At 43.8% G+C, this 24,845-nt stretch overlaps 1 protein-coding gene and 1 long non-coding RNA gene across 9 annotated transcripts in view; one reads left to right on the top strand and one right to left on the bottom strand.

Annotated features, from left to right (window-relative positions):
* Positions 1 to 24,845, top strand: part of LOC309503994 (uncharacterized protein) — a 44,491-nt gene that overhangs the window by 8,610 nt on the left and 11,036 nt on the right. For 7 of the 8 annotated variants that reach the window (XM_082176934.1, XM_082176929.1, XM_082176928.1 and 4 more), the window contains 2 exons: positions 12,927 to 13,256; positions 13,652 to 13,888. In XM_082176934.1, coding sequence (XP_082033060.1) covers positions 12,927 to 13,256; positions 13,652 to 13,888 — 567 coding nt within the window. Of the gene's footprint in view, positions 1 to 12,926; positions 13,257 to 13,651; positions 13,889 to 14,600; positions 14,691 to 24,845 lie in introns of all 8 variants that reach the window. The other variant, XM_082176933.1, reaches the window with a different exon arrangement.
* LOC309504215 lies at positions 17,837 to 24,340 on the bottom strand. The gene is made up of 2 exons (XR_014208025.1): positions 23,332 to 24,340; positions 17,837 to 18,157 (listed from the first exon to the last, which is right to left on the bottom strand). It is a non-coding gene; the product is annotated as an uncharacterized lncRNA (long non-coding RNA).

Here is a 24,845-nt window from a genome sequence, read left to right as displayed (position 1 = left end):
GATAACAGAATATTTCCTAAATTGTAACATTAAAACAAGCATTTTCTATAAAGCTGCTTTGAAACATGTATTGTGAATAGTGCTAAAAAAAAGGTACTTGAATTTTAAATCTGTTACTCATGATTTTGCTGTTTTGCTATCCGTGCTTTTAAACTAAGGTTTGCATTTGCAGTTTGTTTTTTTTTTTTTGTGAATATGTTTAACACGTTTAGCCACGCATGCTGGCAGTGTCACGGCAGACTAAAAACAAAAGGTGTGAGGACTCAAATGCTGGAGAAAATAAGAATTTATTAATGAAAACACAAAACAAACCCACAAGGGGGAAAACAGAACTAAGTAAATACAAAAACAACAACAGACTAAGAAAACTCTGGAAAATCTCGGGGAACAGGAAACAAAAGACAACGTACCGACACAGACTGCAAACAAGAGGGAACTAATAAAGGGAAACTAATCAGGAGGGAACAGGTGGATGAACTCAAACAATAATCAGATAACAAGGGGGAGGGATCAGACAATAACACGAGCACATGGCCCAAAATAACAAAACACCCATGTGCAGCACAAGACAGGACAGGCATGTGACATTACCCCCTCCTTACGGAGCGGCTACCAGACGCTCCATAAGACCCGGACGGGACGGGAGGGACAGACCAGGGCGGGGCGGGACGGGAGGGACAGACCAGGGCGGGACGGGAGAAACAAAATGTTTGTGACACCGGAGTGGCCCACAGGGTTCGGGAGGCCAGGACGGAGCAGGCTGTGCCGACAGCCAGAGTGGAGACGACAGTTCATCTGGCGGCCAGGGCGGAGACCTCTCCTCGGGCGGCCAGGGCGGAGACCTCTCCTCGGGCGGCCAGGGCGGAGACCTCTCCTCGGGCGGCCAGGGCGGAGACCTCTCCTCGGGCGGCCAGGGCACTGGAACAGACCCCACCGGCTCAGGAACTGGAACAGACCCCACCGGCTCAGGAACTGGAACAGACCCCACCGGCTCAGGAACTGGAACAGACCCCACCGGCTCAGGAACTGGAACAGACCCCACCGGCACCGGCTCAGGAACAGACACAGGCACCGGCTCAGGAACAGACACAGGCACCGGCTCAGGAACAGACACAGGCACCGGCTCAGGAACAGACACAGGCACAGGCACCGGCTCAGGAACAGACACAGGCACAGGCACCGGCTCAGGAACAGACACAGGCACCGGCTCAGGAACAGACACAGGCACCGGCTCAGGAACAGACACAGGCACAGGCACCGGCTCAGGAACAGACACAGGCACCGGCTCAGGAACAGACACAGGCACCGGCTCAGGAACAGACACAGGCACCGGCTCAGGAACAGACACAGGCACCGGCTCAGGAACAGACACAGGCACCGGCTCAGGAACAGACACAGGCACCGGCTCAGGAACAGACACAGGCACCGGCTCAGGAACAGACACAGGCACCGGCTCAGGAACAGACACAGGCACCGGCTCAGGAACAGACACAGGCACCGGCTCAGGAACAGACACAGGCACCGGCTCAGGAACAGACACAGGCACCGGCTCGACACCGGCACCGGCTCAGGAACAGACACAGGCACCGGCTCGGCGGCGGCCATCTTGTCCGAAGACACAGGCTCGGCAGACGTGACGTGAACAGGCTCGGCCATCTTTTCTGAATACACAGGGTCGGCAGACGTGACGTGAACAGTCTCTGTGGCGGCCATCTTGTCCGAAGACACAGGCCCGGCAGACGTGACGTGAACAGTCTCTGTGGCGGCCATCTTGTCCGAAGACACAGGCCCGGCAGACGTGACGTGAACAGTCTCTGTGGCGGCCATCTTGTCCGAAGACACAGGCCCGGCAGACGTGACGTGAACAGTCTCTGTGGCGGCCATCTTGTCCGAAGACACAGGCCCGGCAGACGTGACGTGAACAGTCTCTGGCTGGGCAGACGTGACGTGAACAGTCTCTGGCTGGGCAGACGTGACGTGAACAGTCTCTGGCTGGGCAGACGTGACGTGAACAGTCTCTGGCTGGGCAGACGTGACGTGAACAGTCTCTGGCTGGGCAGACGTGACGTGAACAGTCTCCGGCTGGGCAGACGTGACGTGAACAGTCTCTGTGGCGGCCATCTTGTCCGAAGACACAGGCCCGGCAGACGTGACGTGAACAGTCTCTGTGGCGGCCATCTTGTCCGAAGACACAGGCCCGGCAGACGTGACGTGAACAGTCTCTGGCTGGGCAGACGTGACGTGAACAGTCTCTGGCTGGGCAGACGTGACGTGAACAGTCTCTGGCTGGGCAGACGTGACGTGAACAGTCTCTGGCTGGGCAGACGTGACGTGAACAGTCTCTGGCTGGGCAGACGTGACGTGAACAGTCTCTGGCTGGGCAGACGTGACGTGAACAGTCTCTGGCTGGGCAGACGTGACGGATCGCTAGGGTGGTGCAGGCAGTGCGAGCAGCTCGGGCGGGGCCAGTAGAGCATGACGCCTGGGCGGCGCGGGCAGAGCAAGACACCTGGGCGGTGCGGGCAGAGCAAGACACCTGGGCGGTGCGTCAGGGACGGCAGTCACCTCCGGGATGGTCTCCGTGTTAGGAGCCACCAGACTCGGGACCACCGGAACTGGGTCCACCGGAACTGGGTCCACCAGAACTGGGTCCACCGGAACTGGGTCCACCGGAACTGGGTCCACCGGAATAGCCACGGAGGGGTTCTTCCTTCTCCTCCTCCGTTTCGGAACCACTGGAACTGGGACCACCGGAACTGGGTCCACCGGAACTGGGATCACTGGAACAGAGACCACTCCCCTGGCGATCCTCTCCCGGTGGCGAATGAAACCCTCCACCATTGCCTCAAAACTGACATGATCAAACGCTCTACAGATCAGCCAGTCCATCGGTTCATCCAGCGCATAATTAAATAGATCCCTGCAAGCCTCCTCGCCCAGTTTCAGCCCTTCAGCAGCGCGACGGAACCTCTGACCGAAAACCCTCACCTCCATTCCCTGCTGACGGAGGGAGACCAACTCCTGAAATCGGAGAATCCGCTCCCATTGCGGACAGGAGACTGGTTGCGGCTCTCTTCTCCGCTGAGTCCTCATAATGGTCGGTACGTTCTGTCACGGCAGACTAAAAACAAAAGGTGTGAGGACTCAAATGCTGGAGAAAATAAGAATTTATTAATGAAAACACTAAACAAACCCACAAGGGGGAAAACAGAACTAAGTAAATACAAAAACAACAACAGACTAAGAAAACTCTGGAAAATCTCAGGGAACAGGAAACAAAAGACAACGTACCGACACAAACTGCAAACAAGAGGGAACTAATAAAGGGAAACTAATCAGGAGGGAACAGGTGGATGAACTCAAACAATAATCAGATAACAAGGGGGAGGGATCAGACAATAACACGAGCACATGGCCCAAAATAACAAAACACCCATGTGCAGCACAAGACAGGACAGGCATGTGACAGGCAGGCCCAACTGGGTTTACTGTTAGTTTAACTGCATCTATTGTTCTCATTTGTAAGTCGCTTAGGATTAAAAGCGTCTGCTAAATGAATAAATGTAAATGTAAACTGTATTCAACATTGATAATAATCAGAAATGTTTACTAAGTTTACTGAGTTTACTGATTTTAAAGGATCATGTGACACTGAAGACTGGAGTAATGATGCTGAAAATTCAGCTTTGATCCCAGTAATAAAGTAGTTTACTATTTATTCACATAGAAAACAGATAGATTATTTTAAATTGTAATAACATTTCACAATATTGCTGTTTTTACTGTATTTTTGATCAAATAAATACAGAAGAGACTTCTTTCAAAAACATAAAGAATCTTACCAACCCCAAACTTTTTAACTGTAGTGCATTTACTATAATTAGGCTAGTTTGTGCAATATTTAGTTTTTAGTTGATTGTTAAAAGTTCAAATGGATTGTGTTATGTTCTGTAGGTGAATTGTTGTTAATAAATCAGTCAGGAATTGTTTTTTGCAAAAGTTTTACCTTTAGGGGTACAACATTCTGTCACTGGCAGCCCTTTACAATGGTTTTACTATACAGCAACCAAATACACACATGACTAATTACAGGCGAGTTGAGACCCCAAATCACAAAATATTTTAGTGGTCATGACAATGTATTCAGATATAGCTTAATGATGACACAGACTACATGAGCTTGTGTTTGACGGCACATTCCTGCAGCAACCCAGCTAACATATAACTCACGATTTTACAATAAAGCATAAAACAAACAAACAATGAGTAGCCAATGTGTGATATGTCCAGAGGGAATAACAGAAGGGAATGTACTGCCATTCCCATCGGTGAAGATCATATCTTCACATCTGCATGTATCTTTACCAGATCTTTGTCATTATAATATTAATAAATATTCTTTAAGAATTGTAAATTGAGTCTGTGTTGACACTGTTAAGATGAACTTTTTGGTATAAAGTTAAGTAAATGAAAATAAAACTATTCGAAATTAAACCTTTTGCTGTCAAAAGATGCTAGCTCATTTGATTTTTTATATAATATATATATATATATATATATATATATATATATATATATAATTTTCATTTTAATTAACAGAAAGTGCACATTATTCAAATTTAAATATTTAGAAGTTTGCAATATAGGCTATATAAAAAATTAAAGGCACACTATGTAATTTTTCGCCACTAGAGGCGTAGCTTAATGACGCCTTGATTTCACAGGATCATGGGAGTTGTTGTCTTCACTTTTACAGCCGGTGGAGAATATGACGTGACTCGGGCAGAAATCATATTCATGTATTAAAGATTTATTAACGTTACGAAAGCCGTTGTAGCGGAACGAGGCCGCTGGAGAGATTGCTAATGAGAGACGAGCGCGACACACGTCTCGAGAGGAGAGCACTAGCGGCGCCAGGATATTGATTGTAGGTGGGCCTCCAGAAAACTGGATGGGCCAGTTAAAGGTGCTCTAAGTAACTTTTTTACCTTAACTGAACAGCTTCGGAGTCATTGGAATGGTTATATTACTTATTTCGGGTTGAATGGTGGTCGTTTCGCACCCCCCTGGTGCCCGTGAGCGGAAAATCTGCCGGCCGCCGCGTCAGGAAGTATCGCGTGATATCAGGTGGTCTCGCGATGTAAACAATTGCTTTACGGCCAAAAGAAATCTGCTAAAATGCTGTCATTATTGCACTCCCTCACGCTGTTCGAACCCGAATGAAGAAGACGTTTTAAAGAATGTCCCATCTGCTTTGATGTCATTGATCTACTAGCCTCTGGTGTCTGAGAATCGCCAACGAGTTTTTACAACAGTGTTGTCAAATATCTATTCCGAAGCTGTGGGGGGAGCTCTAGAGAGAAACCTGCGAGCAAAAAGCGAGAATACAGCGAAGAAATCCCGAAACTACTGAGCCCTGCTTTAAAATAAGCCACAAAAAAAAACCCAGTTTCCCCTTCATCTCCGTTTCAGCACTTTTCTGCTGCACTGAGGACAGCGACTCAGTAGCCTACCTGTGTGGCTACGGGAGGACTTGATGGGGAGAGGGCGCCCGAGCAGGGTGGTAACTCGTCACTTGTAACCGCGTTACTTAAAATGGCAGGAGTTTCCTCCTCCTGCTCCACGGAGCGTTTCTTGTTGAATTTAAATGAAAACAAGGTCCTTTTCTCCTGAGCTTGCTTTAAAGCTTGTGCGCCAACGTCATTCATTTCATTGGATCACTTGCTGGTGACGATGCAGCCTGTGGGCAGGCTTAAGAGTGCACACGTGGGGTAGAAGCCACTGATTGGCTGAGAAGCTTTCACTCAAAGCTTTCCTCGGGCTGCTTATTGGATGAACTGCTAGAATGAAAATCACTCACTATAGGCCGGGGTCAAAATTGGCGGACCCGGACCTAAAATGGGTGGGCCCAGGCCCACCCGGGCCCAATGGTAGCGCCGCGGCTGGAGCAGAGGAGCTTTTATTATGACACTCACGCTTCCGCTTCTTCTGGTCAAGAGTATACTGTGGGGAAACGCTGTTTTATCATATTAGATTTGAGTGTGTTGAAAGTTGTTATAATGCTAGTCTGTGCGTTCGCTCGGCGGCTACTATATGAGACACTTGTTGCACACTGCAGTGAGCTAGATCGATATTAGGCATGGTAAATAAATATGGTACTTGCGGTAAATCAAGAAAACGAGATTTAAACAAATAAATTAACTGTGTAAAGCTGCATAAGAATGATTAGTTTTCTGTCGATGAATGTATCCAAACAGTTGCTCACCTGTCTAATAAGACACATAATATATTAAAGCATCTTTGGTGTTTCCATGGTTTCTACAGTATAAAACCAGAAATGATAGGTGATGCACGGACACGATCTGAATCCTGGTTAAAACTGCTACATTTAGGATAACTTAAGTAGCCTACACAAATCAACAAAATATATAACATTGTTCTAGTGATTTTTGGTTATTTTGATCCAAAAATCTTACATAGTGTGCTTTTAAATAGATGTCAAATATAAAACAATGTATTTTAGTAAATGAGTCCAGCTGTAACTCTAGTTTCCTCCTGCAGATGTCGCTAATAACCAGGAAAGTGTCTGTCTTTGACACTTATTTGTTAAACATAAATAGACTTTTATTACAGTGTTAATTAGTAAAGTTTATTTGTTTAAAATTGCACTAAAGAGCTATAGGCTATCATCCACCATCTGTGTGTGAAACATGAAATTACATGTGATGTGTGGAGTAGTTTGAGTCAGTTGTGCTTCTTCTGTACTGATGAATCTGCTGGTTTGAGGAATTGTACTGGTTAAAGGGGTGGTAAAATGCCCTTTTCACAAGATGTAAAATATATCTATGATGTCCCCAGTGTGTGTGTGTGTGTGTGTGTGTGTGTGTGTGTGTGTGTGTGTGTGTGTGTGTGTGTGTGTGTGTGTGTGTGTGTGTGTGTGTGTGTGTGTGTGTGTGTGTGTGTGTGTGAAGTTTTAGCGCAAAATATTTTTTTATAGCAAGTTAAAGTTGTCACTTTTTGAGGGTTTGCAAAAACGCACCGTTTTGTGCCTGGCCCTTTAAATGCAAATGAGCTGCTGCAGAGGGCGGGGTTTCAAGAGCTCGTGTGTGTTAGCAGCTGCTATTACCTCACGCAGACACACTAAAATGACAGAAACCGTCCTGCCTTTAATGTTAAAACAGAGTCAGACAAAGATAGAGAGACTCAAGAAGAAGTGACAACATGTAGAATGCAACAGGACGTCTCTGAATGGTTAGTTGATGAATTTATGTTGCTAATGTGGAGTTAACTATCTTCAATTAGCATTTTCTGTCATGATAATCTATAAATCGCTTGAATAGGAACTGTTGTGAGATGCACACAGAGTGACTTTCTATTGCATGTGAAAAGATGGATGCTAAAGTTTGAGCTGACTCACAAATGTACTCTTATACAACAACTTTTCCTCTTCTCATGGACTGCGTGTTCCCGGGGGAGGGGTTTATGTAAATTCCAGGGTTAGTGATGTCACTAACCCGGGAGGAATGTCATGTAGTCCCAACCAGCCGATTTACATGTTTTAAATAAATTTAAATTAATAAATTACTTTTTTTTTTTAAGTCCCAACCAGCCGTTTGTTGTAGTCCTTTTCTTTAAAAGCAAATATCTTCCTTTGCTTTGAACTTTGAGTATTGTAACTTTGCAGATGTTGTTTATGCTCAAACAGCAACATTTCACACAAAGTTAGAAAAGTGAAATCATAATCAACCACCCCTTTAACAATGATCACAGTATCAGTGCGGATCTGTCATGTTATCAAGACCCTGTCATGTTATCAAGACCACTGACACTAAGAAAAGTGTAGGCCTATATTAAGATGCCATGATCTACTGTGTATTATATTTGTCGCTGTGGGTTATTCCACAGGGGTTATTTAGAGACCAGTGTTTCTCAACGGGTCGCGGAGTGTGCCGTCAAAGACACAACATCGACAAAAATACAAGTAAAGGAAGAGAAGAAGAGCCCTCAGTGAGAGATGCAAGAGCAATGTATGAGCTTGCCAATATTCCTATATTCAGATCAGGAAAGAGTTAATCATGTCAAAAATATATTTTATAAGAATCAGCTCTGGTTTCTTGGTATCACATTCTGCGTAGCTAAACATTGCAGTTTTAACACTATAGAAGCAAAACGAGTCAAATAAGCCTTCATGTCTGAACTTAATGCTAATACTCTCTGTGCCTTAATTCTATAAGTGACACCTTTGCTATTACACCGGATACCAGACTTTGCAGGGACATGTCTCAACTTTTAGCAGTGACACAGCGAACCAAAGGTCTGTTTGAATAGAATATGTGAAGATAAGTATATGAACAATGAGTATATGATATCAAAAGATATAACAGACCAAAATATAATTCATAAATGGATTAATACAAGAATAATATGTTTAGGATTAATCACAATCATGTGATTAATGAACAATCATGATAATCATAAGCATATATGTTTTCTTTTCTTATACACCACCTTCCCACTTGCTGTTTTAAATGTACGATTAGCACTTTTACACTTATTTTTGGAAGTGTGCCTGAAAATGTTATGTCTTTTTACACCTTTCTAGTTTCACTGTCTTTAGTTAGATTTGGTCTATTTCAGTGCACTCATCATCTGCCTTCCCCCATATGAGGAAACTTCCTCTTTTCTCGTGAAGCGGTCAGATATTTCCTCATGTGTCAGTCCAGAGTGAGTCTCTCTGTGAGGAGCTTCATGAGAGCCAGAACACAGACAGACTGAAGTCCAGACACTCATGTTCCCATCTGAAGCTTCATCCACACTCTTCTGCTGCCGTTGGGCTCTTCTGGAAACTGGACTTTAGAGAAATGATGCTCATCTTTGGACTGATGCTGATGCTGCTGCAAACTGCTGCATGTGAGTCAACTTTACAATGCTGTTCAATCTCATCAATCTCTGAAATAAAAACACTGTAATATAATATTACATTAACAGTGTTTCCAAAACAGTTTAGAGTGATCTATAGTCTTAGCAGAGGTGGGTAGAGTACCCAAAAACTGTACTCAAGTAAAAGTACAAGTACTTATAGAAATATTTACTCAAAGTAAAAGTAAAAGTAATAATCTTAATAGTTACTTGAGTAAGAGTAAAAAAGTATCCAATGAAAAAACTACTCAAGTAGCGAGTAACTTACTTCGGATCATATAGGCCTCTATTTTATATATCTATATCTATATATATATATATATATATATATATATATATATATATATATATAGGCTACAGTATATATATATATGAAGACTTCAGATGCAAAAGCCTCTGAGTGCCATCTGAAACTTTCTTCTAAAACGAGCATTTTTATCAAGCTTGTATATTTAAGTTCAGTAATTTCACTTTAATGACAATTAATAGGTACTTTTCATTGCCATTTAAGTGAAATAACTGAACATAAACATACAAACTTGATAAAAATGCTCTTTTAGAAGAAAATTTCAGATGGTACTTAGAGGCTTTTGCATCTGAAGTCGTCATATATATATATAAAATAATATTATTTGGATTTTTTTTATTTAAATGACTATTATTTTCATAAGTAGATTGGCTCTCTTTGCAACAAAAAACATTATTTCTGCCATCTGTAGCCCGAAAATCATTGCCTGTCCTTTGGTTTGTATAATAGTAACTTATACAACTACATTTGGATTATTAGACAATGTCGAAATAAAGTGAATCTGCAGAGTGTTGCATTCAAAGGCATGTAATTGACACAGAGAAGAAAGAGTTAAAACTCTTCACATGTGCTCGCGCTCATGACTGCTACTGAACATCTGAACACAAAAAAACAAACACAAGTACATCGACGGATCTTTTTCTGTCTGTTCTCCAAAATATAATCAAATGTTTATTTCTGCAAGCATGTTTAAACTGGTTAACTGTGTGTACGGCAGGCAAAGGCATTCGTTTTCAAGTCGAGTTCGTACGCCACTGCGCAACAAACACACAAACTACCGCAGGATGGCGGGTGTTCATAAACTGTGAACAATGGTAGCTTATTTAATGTAGAAATTAATGTATTATGTCCAAAAAACGGGTAATGTCATCCTTTCTAGTAGTGCTATCATGGCATAATAATCTGTTTGGTTGTAAAATGTATTACCTGAGTTAAATGAAATCGAATGTATCGTCCTGTGGAATCATTCATTCACAGACAGCTTACGAAGATGTTCAACTAATAAAGATCTTCATCGCTGGCAAATATATGATGCATTTGAAGATTTGCTCTCACTTGACTGTACTGTAGGTCCACGGCCACTTCATCCAACGCTCTTGATGTTCTTAAATCTTCCTGTTACGACTCCGAGTCGAGTGTGAATTGCAATCGCTTCAGACGATTCAGTGCGTGCAGGAACTGAACAGAATCAGGAACTGAATCATTCAAACTGATTCGCGAACCGATTTAGACAGATCTACCAACTTGTTTGATGAAGTCTTTGAACAGAATCGACTCAAAAGAGTGATTCATTTGTGAATTGAGCATCGCTCAAGCCCAGAAAAAAAAGATACATCGCGCTTGGAATAAACTACGCATTTAACAACACATTGCATTAAAATAAAGTAACGAGAAGGACGTCGCCCAACGTAACGAAGTAAAAGTACAGTTTTTTTCATTAGAAATGTACTCGAGTAAAAGTAATAAGTACCCACATTCAAATCTACTCTTAAAAGTAAAATTTTTCCCAAAAAATACTCAAGTAGCCTAAATGTAACGAAGTAAATGTACTTCGTTACTACCCACCTCTGAGTCTTAGGGCCCTATCTTGCACCCAGCGCAAGTGACTTTGTACACCGACGCATGTATCATTCCTATTTTGCACCCGCGCAAAGCGGACTTTTCCCTCCACAGAAGCACGTCGGTTAACTAAGAAATACACTTGCGCTCCCGGGGGCGGTTCAGCGCAAAGAGGAGGCGTGTTCCGGCGCAAACGTTGCTTCTTGCTATTTTGCAGGTTTAGAAAACAATTGCGCCACTAACCAGGAAAAAATAGTTTAAAGTCAGTGGCGCGTTGCGCATGTTATTCATAGGCTATTTTAAGGGCGCATGCTTGGCCATAATCAATGTAGCGTGTGCACAACGCGCACTTTGATTCTCTCATCTACACAGAAGCAGCAGTTTTCATTTTTGCAAATCATACATTATTACGATAGATAGATAGATAGATAGATAGATAGATAGATAGATAGATAGATAGATAGATAGATAAACAATTTATTATAAAAGCATACATCTAGCTTACACATTTACCCAAATTAACCGAAGTTAATTTGGGTGGATTTCTCCATTTCAATGTAAAGCCTGTTTTATGCTTCTGCGTCGAATCGACGGCGTACCCCCGCGGACCCCTCTGCGTCGACGCGAACCTCGACGCGACCCCTCCGCCGTAGCTTGACGTGCACCTCCAAAAAATTGTAACTACGCGTCGCGGTGACGCAGACCGCAGGGGCTGTGATTGGTCAGATTATGCATAATTTCTGGAGTAAAATATATTAAAATAGAAAACAGTCATTTTAAATTGTCATAAAATATGTTTTGTTTTATTGTTTTTTATATACTAAACACAGCCTTGGTGAGCAGAAGAGACTTCTTTTAAAAACATTAGCTCCAGCTGCAGCAACACTCTCTCTCTTTCGCTCGCCATTGTCGGAAATGAAAAAGCGGAACCGGCGCATGGAACCAAAACAAACTAGGAAAGAGATTCGCGAACCACACCACTCCCCTAGCGTTCTGGCGGTGAAATGCACCGCGATGCAACGCAACCCGACGCAGAACCATAAAACGGTCACGACGCCGTTGGAGTGACGGCGTAGCTACGCCGTGGAGTTGACGCAGAAGCATAATGAGGGCTTAACTTCTCTCTTTTACGGCCGTGACGAGAGCGTTGCTCTCCTTGGCTGTGAACCGCTGCTGGCGCGCGCCTGGCAAATCCGCCGTTACAATAGCAATCCGCTATGGAAAAAGCGCATCTGCTCTTAAAGGGAATGTGAGATGACGCTCTGATTGGTTTATTTCACGTTACGCCCAAACCACACCTATGAATAATGAAGCTACTTCAGACCAACCCCTTTTAGATTTGCGCCTGGCGCAAGAGTCATTTATCCCGCCGGGAAAATAGCAACAGCGCCGAGACCCGCCCACAAAGTTACTTGCGCTTTGCGCTTTGACACTTGCGTTTCAGATCGTTAAAATAGGGCCCTTAGTGTTACTGGTCTTATATATAGTGTGTATTTGTGGAGGATTAACAAAATGTGAGAGGAAGTGTGTTTGAATCTTAGTGTCATTGTACAAAAAAAGTTTTATATTTTGTAAATGTAATCATTAATTTATATAAAATTATCATATGAGAATTCATCAAATCATGTTTCTCCATTAAATCTGATGTCACATAAAGACCAAGACATTTTTTTTAAAGAAATTTTACAAGTTGACTGGCTTGAACTTTTTTTTTACATACTAAACCAAGTTAAATCTCCAGTAATGGTTATATTCAGTAATTCATGAGGACAGTAATTCCTTAGAGAAAGGATTTGAACATTTGTGTTTATGATGAAGATGAGCTTCACTTCAGATGAACTGAGCTCAGATGTTTCAGTGAGATCAGATCAAGAGTCTGATTCATTTCATCTTCTTTAATTCTGTGAATGTTTGTGTAATTTGTGTCTGATTTTAGTTTATGATGAGAGAAATATTTACATCAGCAGTAACACTCTCTGTATGTATGTTGATCTCTCTCTCTCTCTCTCTCTCTCTCTCTCTCTCTCTGTGTGTGTGTGTGTGTGTGTGTGTGTGTGTGTGTGTGTGTGTGTGTGTGTGTGTGTGTGTGTGTGTGTGTGTGTGTGTGTGTGTGTGTGTGTGTGTGTGTGTTGTTCTTCAGGTATGGAGTTTAACTGCAGGTTTGATCAGAAAGATCCCTGTTACGCTGCTCTGGATCACAAACTCAATCTGCAGATGGTGGATGCAAGAAATTATAAACTAAAGATAGTAAAGAAAATAAACAACACAGATGATCCAGATTGTAAAGTAAAGAATGACAGTAAAACTGAGAACGAATGTGATCTTTATAGTAACAGACCTGAAGTGACAGTCATTAATGGGACTCTGATAATAAACCGTGTGATCAGAGCAGATTCAGGGAATTACACTTTACATCTCGATCGCTCAGACGGCACAGTAATTCCTGCAGATCTTCAAGTGAAAGTTGAAGGTACAGTAACTCTCATCAGACTCATTACAATCTCATGATCTCCAATGATCTCACTCTCATGCAAATGAATCAGTGGAATCTCTGTGAATATTGATATTATTATTATTATTATTATTAATAATTATATTATTATTATTTAGTCAAAAGCATCTGAACTTTCCATGTACTAAGACTATTTTCAGAATTGAAAACTAGTTGCTTACTGTATATTGCCCACTGTTTCAAAGTAGTTTGTGAAAGCATTTCAAACAGTAATTTGCTACATTGTTGTCACATGAATAACCTATTCTGCATGTTTAATTCAGTGATGTCCAGCTATTATCGCAGCAATAAATGTGGTTAAAAATGTCTTGAAATTGAGTTGTGACTGTACTGTCATGTGTCCCGCCCTCCAGCTCCTATTGGCTCAGTGAATGTGTCAATCATCTGCTCCTCCAGTGGGGTGAAGTCAGTGTCCTGCTCTTCTGACGGGGATCAGCTCATCTACAGCTGGACTCTGAATGGAGATCCACTGATGGATGGAGACACCAGCATTGAGCTGAATGACACAACTCATGGAGACATCATCATCTGTAGTGTGAAGAACCACGTCAGTCACGGACAGAGGAGCATTAGTGTAGAACAATGTCCTGGTGAGCTTTGCATACATGAATCTCCATGTATTTACTAAACAACAGCAACAGCAACAAGAGTGATACAGATGAGTGAATCTCACAAAACCTGGCATGACATTTCACCCCAAAATCAAAAGAAATTATATTTTGTATGAAGAATTTATTTTTATGAGGACTTCTCTTTTTTCTTTTTTCTTTTTTCTTTTTGCATTGTGACGAAGTAATACACTTTCTAAATTTTCTTTATTTTAATGATAAAAAATAAATAAATAATTGTAAACACAATTATAACAAGTGCAATTGCAATTGCATATTTGTACATAAGTGTAAAAGGATGGCTTTATTTAGCATAATTTAAAAATGGATAAATGTATAAATACTACCATTGTACATGTTTCAATTTCAGTATGTATTTTTTTTTTTTTTACATTTTCCTCGTTAGAGGTGAGTTTTGTGGTGTAAATATCACAATGAAATTGGTTCAATGCCCCTAAAACAGGCAGTGAAACACTATGCAAAATATGACTTACTATTTACAGTTTTGCTTTTGATTTTGAAGTGAAGGGTGACCCGTGTGTGTCCTTGAAAGGTTTTCTGAGATTCAGACAAATTGATTCCCTTAACTGAGCAATGTTTCTTCAAAATGATTAGCAGTAATTTGTGTTGACGTGTTTTAAGTTAATTGGTTGATAGAGAATGCAGGTGATTCTGCAGTGGTGTTTTATTACAGGAACAACAACTGCAGCTGTGACCTCTCGTATGACCTCTACACTGACCAATAGCACACAGACATCAGGACATGTTGGGAGTTTCCCATCCGGTATGCATCTCACCCTCACTCAGAGCTCTGGAGCATTTTCTCCATTGATGTGTGTGTGTTGAACTACTGCACATACTGCAAATTACAAATAAACCTAGTAATAATAATGATGGCAGTGAGAGGGGGACACTGGCTGTTCTGAAGCTAAAATTATTTTTGAACTAATTTACTTTGCTTTTAGTTGTTAAAGTTCTTAAATAAGAACATGTTACAAGTTTGAAAGAACACGCTACATCAGTGGTTCTCAAACTGGTGGGGAATAGAGACGTGACAGGTGGGGCGCGCCAAACGAGAGGAAATTTTCCTTTTTATGCCTTTATATCTTTATCCAGACATCCCAACTGTTCCGGAAGTTCCGGGAGTCTCCCGCATATTGATAGCGGATCCTTGACGCCCGCAAATGAGATCCAATCTCCCGGAATCGCGCACTAGACTAGAGAGTGACTGCGCGCACATGTGTTTGTGTGTGTGTGTGTTTGTTTGACTATAAATGCAGCGCGTGTGAGAGCAAACCGTCCTTATAGATGGGTTTCCGTTTCTCGAATTACCCATTATCCTCTGCGGCGCGCCGCCATGTTGTGTGTCAAAGCTGTCAGTAAGCCACTGGGAGACACGGCTCATTCACTGTCCTGCATTAATAGAAAGCCAGTTAATATAAAGTATTTTTGACTCTTTTGTGTTGAGATAACGATGACAAATTCCTCCAAACCTGGCGACAAGGTGAAGGTTATTTACAGGGACACATTAGACGATGTTTGCAAGGCAAGATATGATGAGAATGTGCGAGTTAAAATTGTATGTGGTCGCATTTGTGCGAGTGCATGGTCATGTACTACTCAGTTAAATTCACGCATGAATTCTCCTGCATTGAACTTGTTTTAGCGCCCGACAAAGTGAATTTTTGTCCCGCCAAAGTCTTATTTGATCGGTGAGTAATGTAGATGAACTGGGCGCATGTTTAACTGAAAGAACGAGCAGAGAGAGAGAGCCGGTCGCGCGCGCGCACTCCCTCTCTCTTCGGAGCCAGGCGAAAGTGTAAACAAGACTTCACCGTCTCCAAATTAAGCGCTGTCTTGCTCTCTCTCCCTCGTGGAAAAGTTAGTCTGGAGCCCTGCATTGACGGTTCACATCGCTGTAGCCAGGCGGCTGATATCTGCACAGCCCTTATTATACGGTAGACTCAGTGTCAAGACAACACCATCTGGGTAAAAAAAACAACAACAACACAACGCTCCGAACTAATTTAGTGTAGGAGAGAGATGGAGAGCAGAGGCACGGAGCGATGTGCTCCAGGTGTAGCCTCTGCCTCTGGCTCGACCAGCTGATGTGGCCACAGAGAAAGTGATGAAGGTGGACAATCGTCAGAGTGTGCTTCTGCCCAGCCAACACCTCTCAAGGGCTGTGTCGATAGCAGCCGCCTGGGTACAGCGATTTGACAGCCGATGAGAGCTAGCGCATTTAGCTAGCCCATCTTGGAAATTATTAGATAAAGTGTCACATCTCCAGAGCACAAAACCTCTAAATGTTCACAAGAGCAGCACTGAACATTAACTCCAGCCAAACGGAGAACAATCGTATGATTTTCATGTTCGGAATAATGCCGATTCAGGATATTATCATGCTCCGTAACACAAACGCTTGACCCACTTGACACACAAGATGGCGCCGTAAGGAGTTGCGGGAGAAATGTGACGTCATCGTAAATCTATCTATAGCTGTGTGTTGCCGCTTACTAGACCGATCACCCCCGGGAGCGACACCAAGTATTACAGGAATTCCCCTCCCCACCCCCAAAATAATGGTTGACGTGACGTCGGCATATTAATATTAGCGGAACAAACTTTCGCGCCCATAGATATATGTGTAGCTATATCTATGTTTCGTGCCGATGGGTAGCAGGCTAGTGTGGGCAATAAATTAATTGTGCAATGCAAAACAGGCTCATTTTAGCCACTAATGCAGGGATAAATAGACCTGTCTTGCCAAATGGATTTATCTTCTTTTCTTTTTTAACAGATTGCAAAGTGGCACTTTTATTGCTTTTCTATTTTTGAACTTGATACAAATTTTGACACAGCTGCACTTTTATTTTCTCTATTTTTGAATTTCATGAAAATTATGACACAGCTGCACTTTTATTTTATTTAATTTTTGAACTTGCTGTTATTTGATGTAGATAGTCAGTTTGTATTTAGATATAACTTGTTACTATACTGATACTATTTGTTAATTCAATACATTTGAACATTTTATGTCTTTAGCATGTTGGGGCGATGGGGGCAGGTGGGGCTTGAAAATTCCCCCTTGTCCAAAGTGGGGAATTACCGAAAAAGTTTGAGAACCACTGCGCTACAGGAAACATGATGGATTGGTTTTCTTTCTAATTGTTGTTTTCAATGTGTCCAGAGTCTGTGGTGTTTGTGCTGGTCTGGTGTTTTCAGATGATGGTTCTGTTTGGTCTGTTAGGAGGGTTTCACATCTACATGAGACACACGTCAGGTGAGAGACATTTATCATCATCATTGTGGATTTAACATGCAAATATTAAGAGATGATGATAATGTGATGCTTTTAGAAAGAAAACAGGACGATCAAAAACTGAGAATGAGAAGATATAGAGAAGAACATGAACACACAGCAGAAGATTCATGAGACCAGCATCAGATCTCAGCACATCTATGAGAATCTCCTCCTTTTGCTTTCCTGTTTCTACAATGTTTTCAGGCGACGCCAACAATTGCGAAGATTTCAGATGATGGCAACTTTGGATCGACATGCCAAACTTTCAGATATTATCCTATAATATTTTAATATTATCATTATATTGTAATCGTTAAGCACAAGTTGTAATAGCTGCCATATATGCTGTCAGCTTAACTGAAAACATGAAGTTATATAACTAACATGTACTATATTAAAGCTGTATATTACTGCCATATTACTGTACACACTCATCTCTGGCTGATAACAGAATATTTCCTAAATTGTAACATTAAAACAAGCATTTTCTGTAAAGCTGCTTTGAAATATGTATTGTGAAAAGTGCAAAAAAAATTAACTTGAATTTAAAACTGTTGCTCTTGATCATGTCTTGGTTTTGTGATGTCTGGGGTTTTGCTATCCGTGCTTTTACACTTCTGCTTGCATTTGCAGTTTTTTTGAAGATGTTTAACACGTTTAGCCACATGCGTGCTGGCAGGCCCAACTGGGTTTACTGTTAGTTTAACTGCATCTATTGTTCTCATTTGTAAGTCGCTTTGGATAAAAGCGTCTGCTAAATGAATAAATGTAAATGTAAACTGTATTCAACATTGTTAATAATCTGACATGTTTATTGAGCATCAAATCATCATATTAGAATGATTTCTGAAGGATCATGTGACACTGAAGACTGGAGTAATGATGCTGAAAATTCAGCTTTGATCCCAGTAATAAAGTAGTTTACTATTTATTCACATAGAAAACGCCTCGGTTACGACTGTAACCTCGGTTCCCTGAAGAGGGAACGAGCGTTGCGTCGAAAAGCTGACGCTATGGGAACGCTTTGCGTGATGACGTCTTGAAGCACATGTAAAATCAGTCCAATGGTGTGGCGGAACGTCAGAGGCGGGTGACGTCACGTACCAGGAAGCTATAAAAGCCGGCCCGAAACAGAAAACGAAAGCTTCGTAAAGTCTGAAGTCGCGCTGACAGGCATGAAGGAGATATGGCAAGGCGACGCAACGCTCGTTCCCTCTTCAGGGAACCGAGGTTACAGTCGTAACCGAGGCGTTCCCTTTCAAGGGAACTCCCGTTGCGTCGAAAAGCTGACGCTATGGGAACGTCTATACCAACGCCTCCATAGCTACAAATGTCTGTCCTGTGTGTAATCATGTGAGCAGCACTAAGAAGACAAAACATGAGACCCTAGAGTAGAGTCTAAATCCAGAGAGTAGAACCTGACGAAGGTGTGCGGTGAGGACCAGCCTGCCGCATCACAGACGTCCTGTAACGATACTCCTGATATAAGGGCCTTAGAGGCCGCCATACTCCTAGTAGAGAGCGACCGGACAGCCAAAGGAGAAGGCTGTCCAGCCGCCTCATAAGCCAGTGAGATAGTCTCAACCACCCACTTGCTCATCCTTTGCTTAGACACTGGACCTCCCTTGTTAGGGGAGCAAAAGTCACTTTTACGCCACAGGGCAGCTCTGTGGACATACGCGTCTAACGCCCGAACAGGGCAAAGCAAATGATTCGCCTCCTGGTCCGATTTCGAAAGGGAGGAGGACCTCCAAGTGCCACGAAGGAAACGAGATACCAAGGGGTCTTTCCCCACAGACATTCCACCCAAAGGACTGTGGTAAGCACCTATGGCCGCCACATAGACCTTTAAAGTGGACGGGGTCAGACCTGCAGTGAACCGTTCCTGCAGGAACTCCAGCACTGTACCAATTGGGCAGTGGACTGGGTCCAACCGACGGTCACTACACCAAGAAGTGAATACTCTCCACTTCAGGGCATAAAGTTTCCTCGTGGAGGGAGCTCTGGACTGTAGAATGGTCTCAACAACCTCGGTTGAGAGACCTGACTCTATGAGCTGGGCCCCCTCAGAGGCCAAGCCCACAGGTTCCACAGTTCTGGCCGAGGGTGAAATATCGAGCCCTCTGCCTGGGACAGAAGGTCCCTCCTGACGGGTAACTCCAGAGGATGCCCGTCGAGGAGGGACACAAAATCGGGAAACCCGGTCCCTGCGAACTCTTTCCAGAACTCCCGGGAGCAGAGCAACTGGGGGAAAGGCGTACAGACGTAGCCTCGGCCACGTCTGTACCATAGCATCCAGTCCCAGAGGAGCTGGATGCGTGAAGGAGAACCAAAGTGGACAGTGAGACGTCTCTCGAGACGCAAACAGATCCACTTATAATTTCCATATCAGCTCCACCACCTCGGGGGTGGAGCCACCATTCCCCGGGCCTCTGCCCCTGTCTCGACAGAGTGTCTGCTCCTATATTCTGGACCCCGGGGATGTAGGCTGCCTTGAGTGACAGCAACTTCCCCTGGGACCACAAGAGGATATGGCATGCCAGCGCAAACCCCCTTGATATAGGCGACTACCGACGTGTTGTCCGTATGTACTACACATGGTGTCCCCTGAGACCTGTGATAAAGCTCCTCAGAGCCCGGAAGACAGCTAACATCTCTAGGCTATAGAATGCCAGGAACGATGATGGTCTTCCCACAGACCTTGAGATGAGCGACCCACAGGATCGCTCCCCAACCCGTGAGGGAAGCATCCGTCGTTAGCAGTTTGCGACGACAAGGAGCTCCCCGCACTGGGCCCTGGGACAGGAACCAAGGTTTCTTCCACATAACCAAGGCACGTAGGCATCACCGCGTGACCTTGATTGTGCGAAATGGGTTGCCCCTCGGGGAAAAACCCTCTGGTCCTGAGCCACCAATGCAGGGGCCTCATGTGCAGCAGTCCAAAAGGTATCCCGTTGGAAGCTGCTGCCATGAGACCCAACAGTCTCTGGAACTGTTTGACAGTGAGTAGCTGGCCTAGCTTTACACTTCTCACAGCTGCCAGGATGGAATCGAAGCGTGGCGATGACAGGCGCGCCTGCATCGACACTGAATCCCAAACCACGCCTAAAAAAGTGGTCCTCTAAAATGGAGAAAGCACACTCTTCTTGGCGTTCAGCCGTAACCCCAACTCTTTCATATGGGCGAGAACAACATCTCGATGTTGAACCGGCATCTAATGCGACTGAGCTAAAATCAACCAATCGTCGATGTAGTTCGTGATGCGAATACCCCGGAGGCGCAGAGGCGCCAGAGCTGCATCCACGCATTTGGTGAAAGTGCGGGGTGATAAAGCCAGGCCGAATGGAAGAACTCGATATTGGTATGCTTTGCCCCCGAAAGCAAACCTCAGGAACTTCCAACGACACGGACGGATGGAAATATGCGTCCTTGAGGTCTATCGTGACAAACCAGTCCTCGGACCTGATCTGTGGCACGATTTGTCTCAAGGTTAACATTTTGAACTTGAGCTGCATGTACTCGTACAGAACTCGAAGATCTAAAATGGGACGCAATCCCCCGTCCTTTTTTGGAACTATGAAGTACCGGTTGTAAAACCCGGTTTCCCTGTTGGAGGGGGGTACATATTCTATGGCCCCTTTCTCTAACAGAGTGTTTACTTCCTGTTCCATAACCAGAACCTGCTCGGGGCCCACCACTGTGGGCAGGACCCCCATAAACCGCGGTGGGCGTTAATAGAATTGTATCTAATACCCTTTTTCCACGGTCTGCAGGACCCAACGAGAAACATTTGACAGTAGCTTCCACGCTGTCAAAGATTCTACTAGAGGTACCAGTCTCTCAAGACTGGTTTCTGGATTTTGTTGCTGTTGAGTAGTCGGTTCGTCGCCCTGTAACGGCGCACCGGCAGGGAACGACCAAACAGACTGCTCCAGCACCCTCCTCAGAGGGGGCGGGCATCCCGAGGCCACTACGTTTCCGGGTGGACCTTGAGATATGTGCTCGCCGGAGACCGCTGCGCCCTGTAACACCGGAGGCGGCAGGGTTGGCAGAACGGTCCCCTGAGGGCACCGAAGAGAGACGGCACCGTATTTTTCTCCTGCTGTTGAGTAGTCGGTTCGTCGCCCTGTAACGGCGCACCGGCAGGGAACGACCAAACAGACTGCTCTAGCACCCTCCTCAGAGGGGGCGGGCATCCCGAGGCCACTACGTTTCCGGGTGGACCTTGAGATATGTGCTCGCCGGAGACCGCTGCGCCCTGTAACACCAGAGGTGGCAGGGTTGGCAGAACGGTCCCCTGAGGGCACCGAAGAGAGACGGGCACCGTGAAAAGAGGTGTTAACCGCTCTGCTTCGGGGGGACTACCCTCATTTGTCCTGAGCCCTCAGACATCAGGACTTTTTCCCAGCAGCCTTCTTGGCGGTAATAACGGTCCGCAGATCCGTTTTACCCCTCGAAGACTGCTGGGTTTGAGAGCGCCCTCCGTGTCCCCGAGATTTTTGTGGGGGAGCACGAGAGGACACACTCTGTTTTTGAGTGGCACGATGTTCAGCGCTCTTTTTAGAGGAGTGAGGCTGCTCCCGCTCAGCAGCCTCAATGAAAGAACGGCGGGGGAGAAGTTTTTGTAATGCAGCTGCCTGTTTAGCAGCTTCCTGAGATTTAGCTACCGCACTGTTTACTGCATCACCAAATATACCAACAGTGGAAACCGGAGCATCTAAGAGAACGTGCTTTTCTTTCTCTTTTATATCGCTCAAATTGAGCCACAGATGCCTCTCAGTGGCCACCAGGGCTGCCATAGACCGCCCGATTGATTTAGCGGTCTCCTTGGTGGCCCTGAGAGACAGATCTGTGGCTCTGCGTAGTTCAGCCACTGTGTCAGGACCAATTCCCCCGCCCTCCTCTAAATCCCCCAATAATTCTGCCTGATAGGCTTGCATAATAGACATCGTATGCAGACACGCTGCAGCTTGACCAGCGGCTGCATACGATTTATGAACCAGAGATGATGTGAATTTTACTGGCTTAGAGGGAAGTGAAGGAGCTTTCAGGGAAGATGCCGTTGCTGGAGAGAGATAGCTCGCAAGCGTCTCCTCCACCTTCGGCATCTCCCCATAACCATATTCTTTATATTTGTGAATGGAAGAATAGTGGGATGTTTGTGGTGCATACACTCTGTATGAAACCGGTTTTCCCCACGATTTCGACACCTCGGTGTGGAGATCGGGGAAAAACGGAAGGCTTCTTCGCTGAGGCTGTGTACGAGATGGCAGGAAGCGTTCGTCGAGCTTACTTTTCGAACGAACGTCCTGCCTATCCTCTGGCCACTCAATAGATAGTCTGTCAACTGCTCTAGTAATAACATCGAGCAGTTCCTCAAACGCATGAGACTGAGGTGGCGAATCCTCAGACTCAGCTTCAATACTCACAACATCCAACTCCTCAGAGCTGGACAGTTGCAGTATTGGTGCCTCTATCGGGGGGGGAAGAAACCGCAATGCGTGCTTCCACACCCTGATGAGAGGCACTGGATCTGTCAGATTGATGCTGAGATAAGGCAGAGCCCGTCTCAACATCCACTGACAGATCCATTTGCGAACCCCAGGTCTGAGATCGCCGCCGAGCCTCAACCGCGGCGGGACCCGAGCCCTGGGGAACGCGATCGGGATTGAACCGAGCCAAGCGGGATCGGAGCGTGCGCAATGGAAGCGCGTCGCAATGCACACAGTCACCACCCTCGAGTGCTGACTGGGCATGCTCCTCACCCAAACAAACAACACAAAGAGTGTGAGTATCACCTCCCGTTAAATAACGCGGGCAGGGATGGACACACACTCTAAACTGCTGCTTGCTCGCCATACTGAATATATATATATATAATATAGACAGACAACACCAAATAACAAGGACAGATTCAACACAGAACGCAACTGAAGACTCAGAAAGCTTTCGTTTTCTGTTTCGGGCCGGCTTTTATAGCTTCCTGGTACGTGACGTCACCCGCCTCTGACGTTCCGCCACACCATTGGACTGATTTTACATGTGCTTCAAGACGTCATCACGCAAAGTGTTCCCATAGCGTCAGCTTTTCGACGCAACGGGAGTTCCCTTGAAAGGGAACAGATAGATTATTTTAAATTGTAATAACATTTCAAAATATTGCTGTTTTTACTGTATTTTTGATCAAATAAATACAGAAGAGACTTCTTTCAAAAACATTAAGAATCTTACCAACCCCAAACTTTTGAACTGTAGTGCATTTACTATAATTAGGCTAGTTTGTGCAATATTTAGTTTTTAGTTGATTGTTAAAAGTTAAAATGGATTGTGTTATGTTCTGTAGGTGAATTGTTGTTAATAAATCAGTCAGGAATATTTTTTTTTGGAAAAAGTTTTACCTTTAGGGGTACAACATTCTGTCACTGGCAGCCCTTTACAATGGTTTTACTATACAGCAACCAAATACACACATGACTAATTACAGGCGAGTTGAGACCCCAAATCACAAAATATGTTAGTGGTCATGACAATGTATTCAGATATAGCTTAATGATGACACAGACTACATGAGCTTGTGTTATATATAAATCACATAGTCTGTCTAAATCACATATCCAAATTTTACAATAAAGCATAAAACAAACAAACAATGAGTAGCCAATGTGTGATATGTCTGGAGGGAATAACAGAAGGGAATGTACTGTCATTCCCATCGGTGAAGATCATATGTTCACATCTGCATTTATCTTTACCAGATCTTTGTCATTATAATATTAATAAATATTCTTTAAGAATTGTAAATTGAGTCTGTGTTGACACTGTTAAGATGAACTTTTTGGTATAAAGTTAAGTAAATGAAAATTAAACTATTCGAAATTAAACCTTTTGCTGTCAAAAGATGCTAGCTCATTTTATTTTTTATATATATTTTTTTATATATATATAATTTTCATTTTAATTAACAGAAAGTGCACATTATTCAAATTTGAATATTTAGAAGTTTGCAATATAGGCTATATAAAAAATGAAAGGCACACTATGTAATTTTTCGCCACTAGAGGCGTAGCTTAATGACGCCTTGATTTCACGGGATCATGGGAGTTCTTGTCTTCACTTTTACAGCCGGTGGAGAATATCAGAATCAGAATCAGAATCAGAATCAGAATCAGAAAGAGCTTTATTGCCAAGTATGCTTGCGCATACGAGGAATTTGTCTTGGTGACAGTAGCTTCCAGTACACATACAATACAAAGTGACAAGACAAGTGACAAGTAACAGGTATAAATAAAAAATAAAATAAAAAAAATAGAAAAAATAAAATAAAAAGATTATAAATTATAAATATATATAAAGTTATAAGGTGCTATTATGAAATGTCTGAGGGAAGTATTGCACATGTTTGTTCCACAGTAGGGGAACATTTAAGTGTTCATGAGGTAGATGGCCTGGGGAAAGAAACTTTTCCTGTGTCTGGTTGTTTTTGTGCTCGGTGCTCTGTAGCGTCGACCAGACGGTAACAGTTCAAACAGAGAGTGTGCTGGGTGTGACGGGTCCAGAGTGATTTTGCGAGCCCTTTTACTCACTCTGGATGAGTGCAGTACTTTGAGTGTGGGAAGGGTAGTGCCAGTGATTCGC

The sequence above is a fragment of the Leuciscus leuciscus genome (assembly GCF_965113295.1).
Source record: "Leuciscus leuciscus genome assembly, chromosome: 8".
Classification (NCBI taxonomy): domain Eukaryota; kingdom Metazoa; phylum Chordata; class Actinopteri; order Cypriniformes; family Leuciscidae; genus Leuciscus; species Leuciscus leuciscus.
The sequence above is the reverse complement of the archived record's forward strand: the minus strand, read 5'-3'. Positions and strand labels throughout refer to the sequence as shown.